At 39.7% G+C, this 17,231-nt stretch overlaps 1 protein-coding gene across 2 annotated transcripts in view; it reads right to left on the bottom strand.

The window, feature by feature from the left end:
* Positions 1 to 16,920, bottom strand: part of ALG5 (ALG5 dolichyl-phosphate beta-glucosyltransferase) — a 43,396-nt gene extending 26,476 nt beyond the window's left edge. Inside the window, exons 1-6 of one of the 2 annotated variants that reach the window (XM_025875024.2) lie at positions 16,785 to 16,920; positions 13,020 to 13,191; positions 12,576 to 12,622; positions 11,209 to 11,277; positions 9,232 to 9,324; positions 4,828 to 4,941 (exon numbers count right to left, since the gene is read on the bottom strand). In XM_025875024.2, the coding sequence (XP_025730809.1) occupies positions 4,828 to 4,941; positions 9,232 to 9,324; positions 11,209 to 11,277; positions 12,576 to 12,622; positions 13,020 to 13,191; positions 16,785 to 16,850 (561 nt within the window). In that variant the 5' untranslated portion in view covers positions 16,851 to 16,920. Of the gene's footprint in view, positions 1 to 4,827; positions 4,942 to 9,231; positions 9,325 to 11,208; positions 11,278 to 12,575; positions 12,623 to 13,019; positions 13,192 to 16,784 lie in introns of those variants that run through there. The other variant, XM_073894671.1, reaches the window with a different exon arrangement.
* Positions 16,921 to 17,231: the final 311 nt, after the last annotated feature.

Genomic DNA, 17,231 nt, shown 5'->3' with positions numbered 1-17,231 from the left:
TATAAATCCCTATTTTATTTGTGTGTGATACAAAGCTCTACTTAAATGACATATGTCTAGTTTAAAACCTTAAAAGATCTTCTTCAGAGAAGCAATTGCAAGCAACTTTCCTAAATTCATTAAGGATAATTTGACCAGAACTGTAAGTGGAAATACAAGCACAAAGTAGTAGTAAATTTCTTTTTGTTGCAATTAAAAATAATATCTGCTGAGAAAACATTAGAAGCCATTACAAACATCCTGGAGAGTCAATACACTAATGTAGAAGATATTTAAGTTAACTACTGCCATCTAGTGAGTTAGTCATGTAGTCATTACAGGATTTGACTACTTTGAAGCCCATTAGTTTCATTACCTTCAGAACTGTTCTAGCCAATTTTATTGTCTTAAGGCAACATATACAAGTCATGCTTATCAAATCTGTGACTTAAATGAACTGAGAACAGAATGGCAATTGCATTAAAGATAGGAAAAAAGCCCTACACCCTGACAAATGGAAATCCAACATGCTAATATTTAATACAGTCACACTTCCATCCCTAAATAAAACAAGGCAAAATGAACAGTTTGAGGATGGGTTTGTGCCAGTTGGAGGATGGGAAGACAAGGTGCAATGGCAATGCACAGCGAAGAGTTGGCTATGTGAGGCAACTATGTAAATGTGGTAATCAGATCCACACTAACTGAAGCATCTTCAGTGGAAAATGATCAGGATGGTAAGAAAAAGAAATATGCTATTTTAAAACCTGAAAGAACTACTGACAGCCTAAAATAGAGAAGCCCCATGAAAAGCAGCTTTAAGTCGCTAAAGGGCTGTCACAAAGAAGTACAAGAGACTATTTTGTGTAGCTCTGAAAAACAGAACCAATTAAAGGGGGTGATTAAAAGGAGGCATATTTGCATTTAATGCAAAGAGGAACTCTGTGACTGAGTTGAGATCGACGGGCTGCTTGGGCATCACTACAGACAGCTATGCAAGTAGAGACTGAAAGATCACTTGGTGGCTATGAAAAGTTTCCAATATTGGATAAATGACTGCATTAGACCAAGGCTCTGTAATCTATAGCCCATGGCCCAAATCTGGCCTGCTGCTTGGTTTTGTGAGTAAATTTTTCTTGGAACACAGGCATGATCATTCAATTATGTATTATTTGGGTCTGCTTTTGTGCTACCACCAGGTCTGAGTAGTTGAAACAGAGACTATATGGCTCTAAAGCTGAAAATATTTACTATGGCCCTTTACAGAATAAGTGTGCCAACACCTGAATTAGATAATTAAGAAGATTCCTTCTAATTCCTCTATGAATGTTAGCTTCAGAGCGCAAGTTTTCTGAGAGCAATGACTGGCTATTTATAAGCTTTATCAGAAAGATGAGTAGACAGGGATCCTGATTCAAAAATAATCATTACTGAGTTGATCCAAAGACAATAGATTTTGAAACTTTAACTATCACTTATCTGCCTCCTTCCCATCTCCTTCAAAAAGAGTTATAGGATGCATACTGATAAAAATTCTTAACAGAGTCTAAGTTCATTTAAGTGAGTTGTGATACTCATAAATAATTAGGCATACCTTCTGTGCTATAGACCCAGGCTGTGAATTAAATGCTTAATCATAATCAAATGCTTTAGTTCTCTAAAACTCAACATTTACAGTAACAATGCAGTAAACTGGATTATGATAAGGAAAAAAGATGGCATCAAAACTCCTTTCCTTTTCAGAGTTGTATAAAGGAAACTGGATTCACAGAAGGTTCAGATTTTTCTCCTGTTTATTATTTTGTTCACCCTGTAACTTTGGCTACATCATTTTTCTTTGCCCTACTGCGGGATGACATAAAGTCAGCTGCAAACAATTTGACACCTTCCACCCTCCCTCCCACTCATGCCCCCCCCAAGCTAAAGGCATAATGCAGAAGAAACATTTACCAAATCTTTGTGGGGTCTCTTGGGAGACCTAGGAAATTAAACCCAGCAACTGTACTAGTTGGATTTTCTTTTAGCTTATCATGATCCACTAAGAGGTGGAAGAAGAAATACCTTTTTAGTAATAGTGAACATGTAACATATCCAATAATTATTTCATATTGTATGGTATAAAGCAGTAATGTCCAACAAAACTTTCTGTGATGATGGAAATGCTCTATATCTCTGTTAGCCAATAAGATAGCTACTAGCCACAAGTATATGAAATGTGGCCAGTGAGAACTAGAATTCAAAATTTAGTGAGGAACTAAAATTTTATTTAATTTTAATTAATTTAAATTTAAATAGCCATATGTGGCAGGTAGCTACTGTTTTGAATAGCACAGGTAAAAGGGATATTTTCAGAAATAATTCTTTTAAGAATTATATTAGTTAATTCATTTAGTATCTTTAAAGACAAACTACTAGATAGAAAAGGGAAGCGGGTGATAGTGAAAGGAGAAATGGAACACTTGTGAAAATCCATGAAATTCAAATAAATACATATTTATTTCTAGGAAGGAGATGAGGTTTTTTAATTATTAAATGTTCTGCTTTTGGGGGTTTTGCTTTTTTTATTGTTTGGTTTTTGCTATAAGGAACAGGGATTATTTTAACAAATATATAATAATAATAACTAGTTCTAAATTAGGTCTATTTCATTCATGGATAGTTCTATTTACTGATCTTATTTTGGCCCTCAATTTGCTTCCGTACTTCTATAATTTCTCTTTTAATACCATTCTGTTGTTTTGTCATCTCTCCTTCCAATGCCTGTGCTGCTGATTTCTTATTTTCATTATTTCTAGAGCAAAAATACCTTCATGCAATTTTATCCTTTTTCTTGGATTATATCTGCTTTCATTTGGAGTTTATCCTTCTTTTGTATGAAACTTCAATTCTTTTTCTATAGTAATATGTTGGCGCAGCTGACATTTCTTTCATTTTGTCGTGACTAATATGAGTAGCTCTCGTACAGTACAAGGGAATTTTCCTTGATATACAGGTATCCCCTGGTTTCAAAAGTTCATATTAGCCCATGTTGCTTTTATGAAAGACCAACACTAGTAGCTGTTCTTGCTAGCTGTAAGAAATATGAAGAGGATTTTTGCTTTTACAAAAAAAAGCAAAAAGCACAAATAGTGTTCAACATTTGTTTTGTGGCAAACTGTAGAGGCAGCGCACGCTCTGAGTGGTGAGAGGGGCCCCGCCAAGCTCCTGCCCCAGAACCACACTCAGCATCTCAGCATCAAGCCGCCATAGCTTTGAACTATGTCTGTGAGCATCTCTGCTTTATCCTGATTTATTTTGTGTATCTGTTAGCAAGATGTGTCTTAGGGTGTCAGAAAAGCCTAAGAGAGGTTATTTTTGGGTCTGGGAACATTAAAAAAAATTTTGTGGTATAAATTAGTGGCAACTGCTTCTTTGCTTTATGCCATTTGGCTTTCGGATGAGAATGCTCTACTTTTGGATAGCGGGGTGACTTGTATTTTACCTTGTGTAGCACCTGTTTGTCCCCTCTGAACTAGAGTTTCAATGCCTGAATATTATACCTGGGGGAGGGAGGGAGTGCCCCTAAAGCTCAATATAGCTTTGTTGGGTTATTTGGGTTCCTTGCTGTTGTGAGATTTTGTCATGTCCTATACAAAGATACACTCCACTGAGGAATGGATTTAGCCACACGGATCTGTGCCCTAAACTTATCCCGAAGCCCTGAAAACAGCACTAGCAATTTTTCTTGCTTCTGTTGAAATTCTGAAAACTGTGTGATGGTAGGCAGGTGTACTGTTTAATGTTGTCCAACAGTGCTTACTCATTCTCTCAGGCTGATTCTCTCCAGATTGGGATTATTTGGTAAAAAGTTCAGAATTTGGTTAAATTTGTCTTTTCTAAATGGCCTTTAAAAAGTGGAAATGGCACCAGAATTTTTCTTTCTTTAACTTCCACTTTTTCTTTTTTTTTTTTAAAGAAATGTTGATACTGGTTTTATTCATAATTGCCAAATGCTGGAAATAACCCAAATGTCCTTCAAAGTTGCATGGATAAACAAACGGTCATACTGCCATACAATGGAATATCGCTTAGCAATTAAAAGGAAGAAATTATTGATAAAGACAGTAATATGGATGAATCTCAAATGCATTATGCTGAGTGAAAGTCAATCTCCACTTTTTGAAATTTATGGCATGAAGTTGCACATAATCTTTTTTGAGCAGTTGCTGCTTGGGTTTGTTTCATTAGAAACAAGCATTCTGTGAACCAGTTTCGTTTCACATCTTTACTTGGGAGGCTCAGTCTATGTTCTTAAATAAAAGCCTTAGCTGAATATATAATAAATATTAAAACTCTGGTAGTGGTGATTGAAAATCAAGAGAGATGGCTAAAATATTAAATAGATAATTGTCAAGTAAATCTCAGACCATCGGTAATGTTTATAATAAAATGATTAGCTTTTCTGTGGAGCCGTATACAGGAATTTCACACCAAAAGAAGCACCTTTTTTTTTTTTAGTGTTAATAGGCTTTTATATTTAAGATTTCATGAACTGAGTACTCATCGACTCCTTAAAGCCTTTGTCATTTCAATACTTAAATTAAAAATAATCTCTGAATGCCTTCAGATAGGGCATACACCCTTCTTTCCTTTTTTTTTTTTTTTTTAACATATACTGTATTACTTGTTTCAGAGGTACAGGTCTGTGATTCATCAGTCTTACACAGTTCACAGTGCTCACTATAGCACATACCCTCCCCAGTGTAGAGGCACCAATATTTTAACTTATATGTAAATTCCATTTTAACGTTACTTTAGACTACCTGTTTTCTTAATTGAAGATCATTTAAACTATATTTTTATACTCACAGGCCAAGGCTGTAGATCATTCAGTCCCTTTTCTAATTTCTCAACATCTGGAAACTTTGTGGCTCCATCAGCATCTGCCATAAGGATCTTTTCTCCTCGAGAACTGAATATACCCTGTATTTAAACATTTCAATTAAAAGAAAGTTGCTTAAAGTTAAGGTTAAATTCAATGACATGTCAGTTTGTTTTGCTTTACTTAAAATAGCTAATATTAGATAGTCTAATATCTAATATTAGGTGTGAAATGGCAGGAGGCCGAAGTTCCCTGAAAACACATTACATTGATAAGATCCTTCCAAATATATCTAATGCCTATTTAATGGTTTTAAAAACTTTGTGAGATCATACCACTAATACCTTATAAAATATGGTAAGAAAATAGATTTGGACAAAAAAAAGATATCCTACATCAATAAAAACAAAAAAAGTAAAATAGCTATCATATACATTATATATGTATTGTATATGTATCCGGGCTATTTTAGGGCAGCATATGAAGAGCATATTTATGGGTGGATTGAACAAATGTAATATACATAACCTTGCTGTGAAACACATGCTAAGATGACAGGTCTTTAGTATTCTTTATTATGGAATCTAAAGTTTTTTTTTTTTAAGGATTTTATTTATTTGAGAGAGAGAGAGAGCAAGCATGAGTAGGGGGGAGGGGCAGAGGGAGAAACAGACTCCCCGCTGATCAGGGAGCCAGACATGGGGCTTGATCCCAGGACCATGAGATCATGACCTGAGCTGAAGGCAGACGCTTAACCAACCTTATTCCAGGTGCCCCTGGAATCTAAATTAGTTTAAATTAATTACTGAATAAAGAAATATGCAGTATCACTAAATTTTGGGAAATGTGGATATATCCAAATACTATTTTATGTTATTTGAGGGATCTGACACTTAGCAAAATTATGCCTCTCAATATTGAATTGATTGGTCTTTTGTGCAAAATATGGCTGAGTGTATATTTCACATGGAAATAAACTATACATCAACTCTTAATTCATGGTCCATTTGAGTGAATTCATTGTTTCTTAAGTATAAATATATGTATGGTTTGATCCAGGAGAATATAGCCTGTGATATCACTTAACAGTATGAATAAAGATAAGATAAATAGAAATGTAGACAAAATTTTGATCATTTATTTTACAGGATAAACCCACTAACTAGTTTCTATAATTTAAAAAAATCATATCCATTAGAATACAGGTGAAAAAGCAGAATAAAGGGCACCTGAGTGGCTCAGATGGTTGAGCATCTGCCTTTGGCTCAGGTCATGATCCCAGGGTCCTGGGATTGAGTCCTGCATGGGGCTCCCTGCTCCTTGGCAGCCTGCCTCTCCCTCTGCCTCACTCTCTCTCATGAATAAATAAATAAAATCTTTAAAAAAAAAAAGCAGAATAAAAATATTTAACATCTAGCAAAAAGCCAAAGGACCAAAAAAGAACCAAAGGATTATTTCAAAGATAGACGTTAAGAGTGAACTGGAGGTGATTATTTAGCATCATGGAAAAATGCCTTTGGCTTTCAATCTTGTTTAAGCCACTTTATTATTTTTAAAGGAGGTTCTTTAATGACTGCTACTCTCCACTGTACCAACGATGGCCTTCACTTCACTGCCCAACTTGTTGAAAAAGCAGCCTATGTTGGCGCCTCCCATTCTTTTCCATTCAATCCCACCCTATCCCCTCTCACTGCTCCGACGGCTCATCCTTACGTGCTTCGTTTCCCCGAGGCTTGGTTTCCGGTTGTCCTTTTTCTCTATACCTTCTTCCTTGTCACCTTAACAGGTTCAGCTATCATCTGATGCATGTGAAGTACTCACTCACACTCCACCACGCTATTCTGGACACCACTACTTGGTATCTCAAACTTAGTATGGCTCAAACTCAAAGATACTGTCTTTTAAACCAGCTCCTCTGCCAGTGTTTCATTCCTCCTATAAATGACATCCTCCCCCTCTTAGTCACCCAAGGCCAAAAGTTAAATTATTCCTCTTCCCGATCACCTGATACAATTCTACCTCATTTTTAACCCCCCCCATTTGTCCTCTCCTCTTCGGCTGCTCTGTCACCATCATGATCCAGGTGACGATTCCTTGCACCTTGCTTACACAACGGTGCTGGCCACTGTCACTCTGTCTGAGGTCAGAGTCAGAATGTCCCTAGCCTAAAAGTTCAGGGTCTGAACCCATCTCCCCCTCTGACCTCATCCCTATAAAGTCAACCCACAGGCACCACTAGCAGCTCCTTACTGTGACACTTTCTTTCATACCTTTGGTCATGTCCCTCTTCTGCAAGCTCCCTGCCCCAACTTGTGCCTGGGTAATTCCTAGTCCTTCTTGAAGATTCAGTGCAGAATTTACCTCCTCTGGGAAGTCTTTGCTGATGCTCCCCCAGATGGCAGGCAAAGCAAGAATTTTGCATATACTTCTATTACAGTGTTTACAACACTACTAAACGATATCCTTAAGGATACAATGGTTTTTTTAATTTTTTTTTATTTTAGAGAGAGCATGCACACTCAAGTGGGGATAGGGGCAGAGGGAGCGGCAATCTTCAAACAGACTCCCCACTGAGTGCAGAGCCCCCATGCGGGGCTTGACATGGGTCTCAATTCCAGACCCATGAGATCACAACCTGAGCCCAAACCAAGAGTTGAGCACTCAACCGCCTGAGCCACCCAGGTGCCCCTGGTTGACCTGCATCTCAGTATCTCTAATGAGGTACTAAGCATGTAGTAGGTACTCCAATGTTGGCTGAATAAATAAGTGGATGGATAGATGTAAAGGCCACCGTGATATCACATCCCCCCATTTTCTTTTTTCTTTTTGCATACCCTATGACCCAGTCAGAGCAAACTCCCTGCTCCCAGTACATATTCTGAGAGTTCTGACTTCTGTCTTTTCTTCCTTGCTGACTGGCATGCTCTTCTCTCAACTTTTCCCACACACTATCAGAGAGGTTAAGAGCGTGGATTTCAGGGTACTAACCCAATAAATCTTCATTCTACCTATTAGTAACTATGTGACCTTGAGTAAGTTACTTTATCTACCTATGCGTCACTTCCCTCATCTACCTAATTGAAATAATAGGACCTAACTCATGAGACAACATGAGGAGGATTAAATGTGGTAATTATGCTGAAGTGGTTAATTTACTCAAAATAACCAATCAAGTGGAATAACCAAGTGGAAGCCAGCGTTCATCACTGTGGGAGGCTTGGCTTTGGTGACATCTCCTTGTCAAGTCTACTTGACACGTGCCGAAAATTGCGAGTTACCTACTCAATATCTATTCTTTCCTTCTTTTTTACTAATGGATCTCTGATTAGGTCAGGAATGAATATGTTAAAAGAAACATTTCTCAGCTTTCCTTGTGACACTGTTCTGGCCAATGAGAATTAAGTAAGTCATTGGGTGCAGCTTCTGGGAAAGCTTCTTAAAAGGGGGCAAACCAGCCAGCATATATCTTCTGCGTTGCCTTTCTCCTTCCTGTCTGGAATGTGGGTGTAATGGCTAGTGCTCTAGGAGTCACCTTGTGGGCATGAGGAAGAGGGAGTGCAAACTTTGGAGGCAGAGTTTCTGATGACACCATGTTCAACAAGGCCTGGACTGCCTATACTTAGACTTCTCTTTGTGGGGGTGCAAAATAATAAAACCTCTAAAATCATTTAAGGCACTCTTTATATTTTCTTTCTATTTTGACTTGTGGTCTTTCTTCAGAGTACCTTTTTTTTTATTTTAAGATTTTATTTATTTTTTTGAGAGACAGAGAGTGAGAGGGAGAGAACATGAGTGGGGTGAGGGGCAGAAGGAGAAGCAGGCTTCCCGCTGAGCAGGGAGCCCGATGTGGGGCTTGATCCCGGGACTCCAGGATCATGACCTGAGGGAAAGGCAGACACTTAACCGACTGAGCCACCCAGGTGCCCCATCTTCAGAGTATCTTGACTCTGAAAGTAACCTATTCCTTTTGGAATGTCTATAGCACTTCATGTGTACCTCTCATAAGTACAATCATCTTTTCTAGCAGACTGCAAATTTCATCAGGATAGACCCACATCAGATTTTATAAACTGAAAAAAATCATTTAAACTTACTATCCAGTAATTATAGCAAAGACACACAGAGGCACATGGTAACATTTTAAACTTTGATTATGATAAGCGCAGTCTCCTGAATTACCCAGTATGTTATAGATATGGCATGATTTTTAAGATATGATCACATTATATATACAAAATTATATGAAGTTCTTACTAAAACTAATTTACCACTATCTTAAAATGGTGGTATTCAACTAGCTAGCTGTAAAATGCAAATGTACCATAGTCCGCAAAAGAAGTCATTAAAAACATGTTTATATTTTAAATACAAATGTTGAAACTATGTATTACCATCCTAATAGCTCCACCTTTCCCACGATTCTTCACCAGCGTTATCACTCGTACCTTGTCACTTCCGTAGTTCTGGCAATATTTAAAAGCTACCTGTCAAATTATATAAAAGTCAGAATAATATTAACTTGGATTCCAAGACAGTGACATAAGCTGCATTTCTGAGTTTGGCTTAAATACTGCTATTCCAGTTGCTTTCTTCTTGTGACTAGATTATACTCGCGGTACATGTTAGTGGCCCAGAGTTGTTGAATTCCTAGTGCCAAGAACCAGTAATGACCCACTAGGTTGAAGTCACAATTTGCTTTCCTGCAGAGGTACCACCAGAACAGGCAGCGGCTCTTTCTTATTCTGACTCCTTTATTTACGCTAATGAGCTGCTAGAGAAAATAAAATCGATGCACTGTTCGACTGGTACACACTTGTGATTGCCACCCCCTCTTACTGCTTAACGACTTCTTTAGTTGTCAGCAACTGATCTTACCCCCCGGAGTTGTTGTTCATATCCTGGACCATGTTCCCCAAAATCTTTTCACTCAACTGCCATTACTGTTTTGTTTTTAAGATTATTTATTTATTTATTTTTAAGATTTTATTTATTTATTTGACAGAGAGTGACATAGGAAGAGAGGGATCACAAGCAGGGGTAGTGAGAGAGGGAGAAGCAGGCCTCCTGCTGAGCAGGGAGCCCGATGTGGGTCTCGATCCCAGGACCCTGGGATCACGACCTGAGCCGAAGGCAGACGCTCAACGACTGAGCCACCCAGGTGCCCCTAAGATTATTTATTTTGAGAGAGAGTGTGCGTGTGAGTGGGGGGAGGGGAAAGGAAGAGGGGACGCAAACTCCCCACTGAGTGTGTATCCCGATGTGGGGCTTGATCTCACAACCCTGAGATCATGATCTGAGCTGAAACCAAGAGTTGAACGCTTAACCCACAGAGCCACCCAGGTGCTCTTGCCATTACTTTTTTGATTTATAATCAAAGCCATGAAACGCTGATCTGTATTTGCTGTGTATGTCTTTTCATCACTCGGTTAGTCATCAATCCACTGTAGTATGGTCAACACCCTTTGCTTTTCCACACTGCTCTTCTATCTTAACTCTCTTCATCAACAGCACCCTCTTTCTCTCTTTTTTATTTTCTATTTTATTTTATTTTTTATATAGGCTCCATGCCCAGTGTAGAGCCCAATGCGGGGCTTGAACTCACGTCCCTGAGACCAAGACCTGAGCTGAGATCAAGAGTTAGATGTTTAACCAACTGAGCCATCCAGGCGCCCCCCACCCCCCTTTTAAGTAGGGCTCCATGACCAATATGGGCCTTGAACTCACAATTCCAAGATCAAGGGTCACATGCTCTACTGATTGAGCCAGCCAGGCACCCTAATACTCTCTCCTTTGACCCTCATTTCCATAGGGAGTGTGAAGTTATTCTCACTCCTGGCAGACCAGCTTTTATTTTTTCTAGCAGCTCAGTAGCTATAGGTCTAAGAATGCAGGACTGTGAGGGGACCATACTCTTAAGACATTTGTTACATCCCATGGGTAAATCTAGATGGAGGTATGACAAAGGACATATCTGATACCCAGTGCCAGATATGAAGGCATCTTTCTATTTGCATGACTGCTTTAGAAATTTTAAGGCAAGGTGGAGCATAAAGAAAATTGTGCTTAGGAAAAAGGAACCATATATTGGTAGGCAAAGAAGGCTCCCAGTGGCCATGGTGAATTGTGCATGTTTTCTCCCAACTTGGTGATCTTCAGAGCTTCCCTGGTCTTATGGAGTGGTGGAACAGCAGGTATATTTTCCAGCTTTCCATAGGTGAAATCCCTCTGCCTTTCTGACTATCCATGCTGTAACAATAGTGTGCTGGCACTGCTCTGGCATTCTCTGAGGAGTGGAAATAAGACTTTACATCTGCTAAAGTACTCTATTTTTTCTACCTACTGGCAATCCTAAAAGCAAGTTCATTTACCTTTGAGGTCTGGTCTTTGCTGCCATCATCAACCACTATCACCTCATAAGTGAATGTAGGATCTTGCTTCTGCAAGAAACAAAAATGAAATACCACAATTTGGCATAAATATCATCAAGAATTCTGATAAAACTGCAAGGAGTTTAAATAACAATTGTTTTAGTGTGATACGTATAAACATGAATATGAATAAGTGTACAAACCACATAAAATAAAAAGGCCAAGAACCAAAAGGAGGAAAGATGCTGGGCAGGAGCAGAAGGCAAACACCAACTGAACATCCATGAGTGTGTCGTCACCTCCCCCTCAACCCCCCACCAAATTGGTGGGAGCAGCCAGGTGCTTGCGGTGCTAAGCACTTCTGAGAGACGCTACAAACGTGTATGAGAAAAAAGTCCGTGAGGCTGTAGGTTAGAACATGTACCTGGCTACAGTATTTCTTAGCCTTATGACCTTCTGGCCTGTTTTCTCATCCATGTGGTTCTTGTGAACACACGTCATAGAAGAGATAGAAGCCTCATATATAATAAAGGCTCCATTTCCTCCCTCTTTTACTTTTTCTTTTTTAAAGATTTTATTTTTAAGTAATCTCTACATCCAACATGGGGCTTGACCTCAGAAATCCAAGATTAAGAGTCATATGCTCCACTGACTGAGCCAGCCTGGTGCCCCTTTCTCTCTCTTTTCTTTAAACTTAAGTTTTGAATGTGGCCCCCTCTCTTTTAATGAATCTTCTATCTTCCTTTTACATGTAAAACTTAAAATCAAAGTAAATCAAAACAAGGAATTTTCTAAAAAAAAAAAAAAGAACCAGCTGCAAAGCTCATTTGTTTCCTTAAACTCTCCAAGGAGATTCCAACAGCAGCTGAATAGATACAAAACAACGACACATACTACTTTTCTTCTCATGCGGGGAAAGAGAAAATAAATGAGGGGAACTCCACTGAATAATAAAGAAAAACAACAATCATTTCACTCTCCTTTTAAGTATTTTTCAAATGTCTTTTTAAAAAGTCACAAAAGTAAAAACAGCATCGTGTGGCCACACAAAGCCTGCAGACATATTCCATTTTAAATATATCACCAGGCAAGAAGATAAAAAGTGGGCGGGAGGGTCCATAAGAAATTTCAGCTTTCTGTTTGTTCTGGGTTCACCCACCTGCTTCTGGAGCCAGGGAGCCACGTGCTGGGCTTGCTTGCTAACACCTGACAGCAGGCAGCAAGCTGAGCACTGGAGGCCCGGTGACCTTGATGACCCAGGCTTGGCTGGCACTGCCTCTCAGAGAGGATCTAGCCTGCAATCTACAAGTTGGTGCTCTAGTCTAGTTTTAATTAGAGACATCATATTGAAAGAGAAAACATGATACCTGTCTCTCCTCTAGATAGCCCAGAGCTTCATCCATCATTACAGGCACTTAAAGAAAAAAAAATATGTATGAAAAATTGCTTTTGAAAACAATTTGCCAAGCCCCCAAGCATTCAGTTTACATATGGAAAAAGTCTGAATGGTCTAACAGGCCCCTCTGGGACTCTCCTTCAGTGGCCTTTCCCATCTGGAAGGTCTGTTTTCTGTTCACATCTGGCTTATTGCTTCTCTAGAACACTTCAGGCGTATGACTTCATGATGCTGACCCTATCCTTTACAGCTAGTATTTGTTTCCCCTCTTATGAACTACAATTTCCCCTCTTATGAACTATGCACTCACCATAGCCCACATATATTAACGTTTTGGCAAAGACAGTAAAGTCCATACTTTAAATTTCCTTTTCTTCCCAGTGACCCCTTACCCAAAAAATGAGATCGGGCTTACACCGTTTTTCTTCATTGTATGAAGGCACGACAACAGAGAGCCGTTTGGTAGGTGAGTCCCAGATGCTGGGCAATGTTTCCTTCTGTCCTCTGGCATTTAAGAAGAACCTCTCTTCTTCATGTTGATGGAGGTATGGCATTTTCGTAGCAGTTATAAATGCAACAAAGGAAATCTAAAAGCAGTTATGTTAACAAGAAATTATGCTACGTTCACTTTTTTTTTAGATTTGTTATATAAGAATACATCACTTTTGTGGTTTTTTTTTTTTTGGTGGAATATTTACTCTCAGTTTTTAGTCCATTAACAGTGGTCTGGAGGTGACACCAAAATTCAAATCCCTTACTTAGGAACTCATTATTGTCCTTTCTTCCACTGGTAAGGAACTAATGCCTTAAGAGGCTCCCTGTCTCTTCCCACCTGTCATCCTTAGGCCTCTGTCATCCTAGATCTAATAGGGAATAGTCACTACAGAAGTACAATCCACTCTAAGATGCCCTGAACCCCCAATCCCTGGCAAACGCACTGTGAGGTCCCATTCCTACTTGGAGCCTATATGTAACAGAGAATAAGTTCACAGTACAGGTGGAATGTATGGAGTGAGGGCAAACCTCCCATCTAGGACCGGATTGACCCAGGGTATGAAGGGAAGACCCCTCTATCCCCATAGTAGGGACCAGTAATGCTTAAGAATATATTCTTGACACTTATCCCTGATTTGAATTCAGAATACATTATTTTTTGAAGTAAAGTATCAAATTTGTAGGCTCTGGCACCATTCACTACTAACATTAGATAGCCCCCTTCCATATTTATTTGGGAACTAGCTTTGGAAATAACCATTCTTTGTAACATTGTTTCTACTGGTACACTTTCTGCTTTTAAAATAGTCAATTCACAAATTTTTGGAATGCTACTCATTTTTAATGTGGTGACCATTTATAATATTCCGTTGGGTACATACTGAAATTGAATTTGCTTTGATTAGTAGGAGCATGGAGGCAGTATCCTGACTAGTGGTTAAGAGTTCCTATTCTGGGGCGCCTGGGTGGCTCAGTTGGTTAAGCGACTGCCTTCGGCTCAGGTCATGATCCCAGAGTCCTGGGATTGAGTCCCGCATCGGGCTCCCTGCCCGGTGGGGAGTCTGCTTCTCCCTCTGACCCTCTTCCCTCTCGTGCTCTCGATCTCTCATTCTCTCTCTCTCAAATAAATAAAATCTTTAAAAAAAAAAGAGTTCCTATTCTGCACCCCAGTGTCCAGATATTGTGATTTCTAAATTCAGTTTCCTATTGAAAGGAATCAGTGCTCTTTGTAAGATGCCAGAGTATCATCTCATTATTTTGAAAACTTGCCTTTTATAAAACTTAACCTTTTACATATGAAAGATATTTCAGAGTAACTGAATAGCTGAGAATGAAATTTTTTTCATTACAGAATTCTAGGTAATACATGAAAAAGGAATCATACAATTAAAATCTGCACTCTGCAACCCCCAGAGAAATATGGATTTAGGTTGACAAACTATATAATTGGTGAGTCAGGCTAACAAAATTCCTGAATCCCTGGATCCATCTTAACACCAGAGAAAATCAGATATTACAAGCCTTCTGACATAAGAGGAAGTATTCAGCATCAGTCACATACTTTTTTTTTTTTTAAAGATTTTATTTATTTATTTGAGAGAGAGAGAGAGAGAGAAACAGCGTGAGAGGGTAGAAGGTCAGAGGAAGAAGCAGACTCCCTGCTGAGCCAGGGGCCAGATGTGGGACTCGACCCCAGGACTCCGGGACCATGACCCGAGCCGAAGGCAGTCACCCAACCAACTGAGCCACCGAGGCACCCAGTCAGATACTTTTTTTGATTAAAAAATTCAAACATGCATTTGATTAAGTCTCTAAATGTTACTACCAGTTTATAGGAAATTCAGGGGACAGAGTAAGATGTTAAAAGTTACCAAGGGGATGCAATCAATAAAATCCAGAGTGTGAGAAATGCTATAGGACAAATGAACACTTGTTAAAGACAAGGGAAAAAAAGAAAACAAAAAAAGGACAAATTGTTACAGATTAAGATATCTGAGACATCAGCAGAGTGCTAAGTGTGTGTGAATGCTTAAATGAACAAATGACTATACTAAAACATACATGAGGCATCTGAACTGATGGGATGTTTGAAATAATTGAATAATAGTTAAAAATTTTTAAGAATCCATTATAACTTTATTATGGTTACATTTAAAAAGGGGTGTCTTTAAAGATAAATGCTGAGGGTTTACAGATAAAGTGTTAGATCTCGGATTTGCTTCAAAATAATTCAGAAAGGAAGTGGGATGAGGAAGAGTATGTATGGAAAGTGGATATATATGAAACTAGTTGTTTTTTTTTTTAATAATGATTTCCTGCTCTGGCATTTTAAACAAATGAAGGTCCACTAGCTGTGTGACATTTTTATACATAACATACTTAATATACATAATATAATTTTCATATGTACATACATACTCTCCAATCTCAGTCTCCTCATCAAATGAAGCTAATGATGATAACATTTATGTCAGCGTTGTTTTAAAGATACACAAGATAACCCCTGTTAAACACTGAATACAACACCCAGCATATTATAAGTCCTCTATGAATGGTAGCTCTTATAATCACTTCAAGCTAGTGGGATCAAATACTTGCAGTACACCCTCATAATGCATCCATTTAACTCTGTGCAACAGAGAGATTCAACAAACAGATTCAATCTAGGATTCTGTCCAAGTTCTGCCCCACCAACAACCTGACTTGCTCAAAAACCCGAAAAAACCCTGAAATCTTCATATACCACTAAGGGAGAGAGAGGCCTCCTTTCTCACCCAGACACAAATCACCGAAGAAGTCAGGTCACACTGGTTTTTCTCTATTAAATTGTTTCTACACTGTGAGTTTGCAAACCTGGCAAGATGGAAGAATGGCCTTCCGAGCAGTGCTATCTAGGGGGCGCATCTGGGTGTCGAGGAAGCAGAAACCTCTCCATGCACGAACTGGATGGCAGGCTCATTCCAAATTATATGGGAGAAAGCTCACTTGGCAAATTGTCTATTACTAACGGATCAGCAAGTGTTTAGAATGGTTCTATTTCCAGAGTAATGGCAAAGAAAATCCGAGTTTGAATTCTATTGTACTGCCTCCTTTAGAGGCTGCGAATATAGGGTGTTTAATTTTGGGAGTAACGACTCCGACATATGGTAACACTAGGCCTGTGTGTCTTGGTCTTACTGTGTCGCTACTGATCTTCTTGATCCACTGATTTATTCCGATCTGTAACAGATGGTTCTCGTCAATGCTCTGTCACCACCTTCTATCTGCTTAACCACATCAGGAAAAGGATGAGTCTGGGAAGCACACACATCCTGGGGGCTCAAGACCTTCCCGGGTGGAGCTGCATAGGCTGCAGATCCGGGAGGAAGTCTTGGAGACTGACAGGGCGGGTGGACAGAGGTCCGGGGACCAAGGGACGAGTGGAGACTGGGTGAGCACGTCCCACAGTGAACAAAAGTACCAGGGTCTGGGCACAGAGGGAGGTAAAGCTCTAAAATAAAAATAAAGGGAAGAAAGGGGGTGTGAAATTCTAGGAGAGGAAATCCTGGGGTCAAGGCTTGGGAGAAGGATGGTGCAAAGGGATAGGTCAAAGAGTGGGCTGTGCAGAGGAGAGGATACGTGGCGGCCGAGTCTCCAAGACAGCAGGGAGTCTAGGCCCGCGTCGGTCCCCCATCCCTCTCCTCACCAGTATCAGGACTGCGGCCGCCAGCGCCACGCCGAGCACCGCCAGCTGCAGCAGAAGCCAACTCATCCTCCATGCCCAGGTCGCCGCCCGCCCTACCCAGCACCTACACACACGCGGAAGCGCGGCCGCGCAGCCCCGCCTCCCGCCGGCAGAGGGGCAGCGCCGGCCAGGCGCCCGCCGCCCACACCGCCCCCTCGCGGCAAGGCGTTGCGTTCCACTGTAGGGTTGACAGAATCAGCAAGTAAAAATACAGAATGTCCACTTAATTTGAATTTCAGGTGAGCAGTAAACAGTTTTTTGACAGCCTTGTTAAAATAGAATTCACACACCATACAACCCACCCATTTAAAAGGTTTTGGTATATTACACGAGTTTTTAAAACCTGTGATACAACATAAAATTTGCCATTTTAACCATTTTAAATATACAGTGCACAGTGGTACTAAT

The sequence above is a fragment of the Callorhinus ursinus genome, unplaced genomic scaffold (assembly GCF_003265705.2).
Source record: "Callorhinus ursinus isolate GAN/ISIS: 27379988/994484 unplaced genomic scaffold, GSC_fseal_2.0 scaffold7, whole genome shotgun sequence".
Taxonomy (NCBI): domain Eukaryota; kingdom Metazoa; phylum Chordata; class Mammalia; order Carnivora; family Otariidae; genus Callorhinus; species Callorhinus ursinus.
This window is presented reverse-complemented; position numbering and strand designations above follow the sequence as displayed.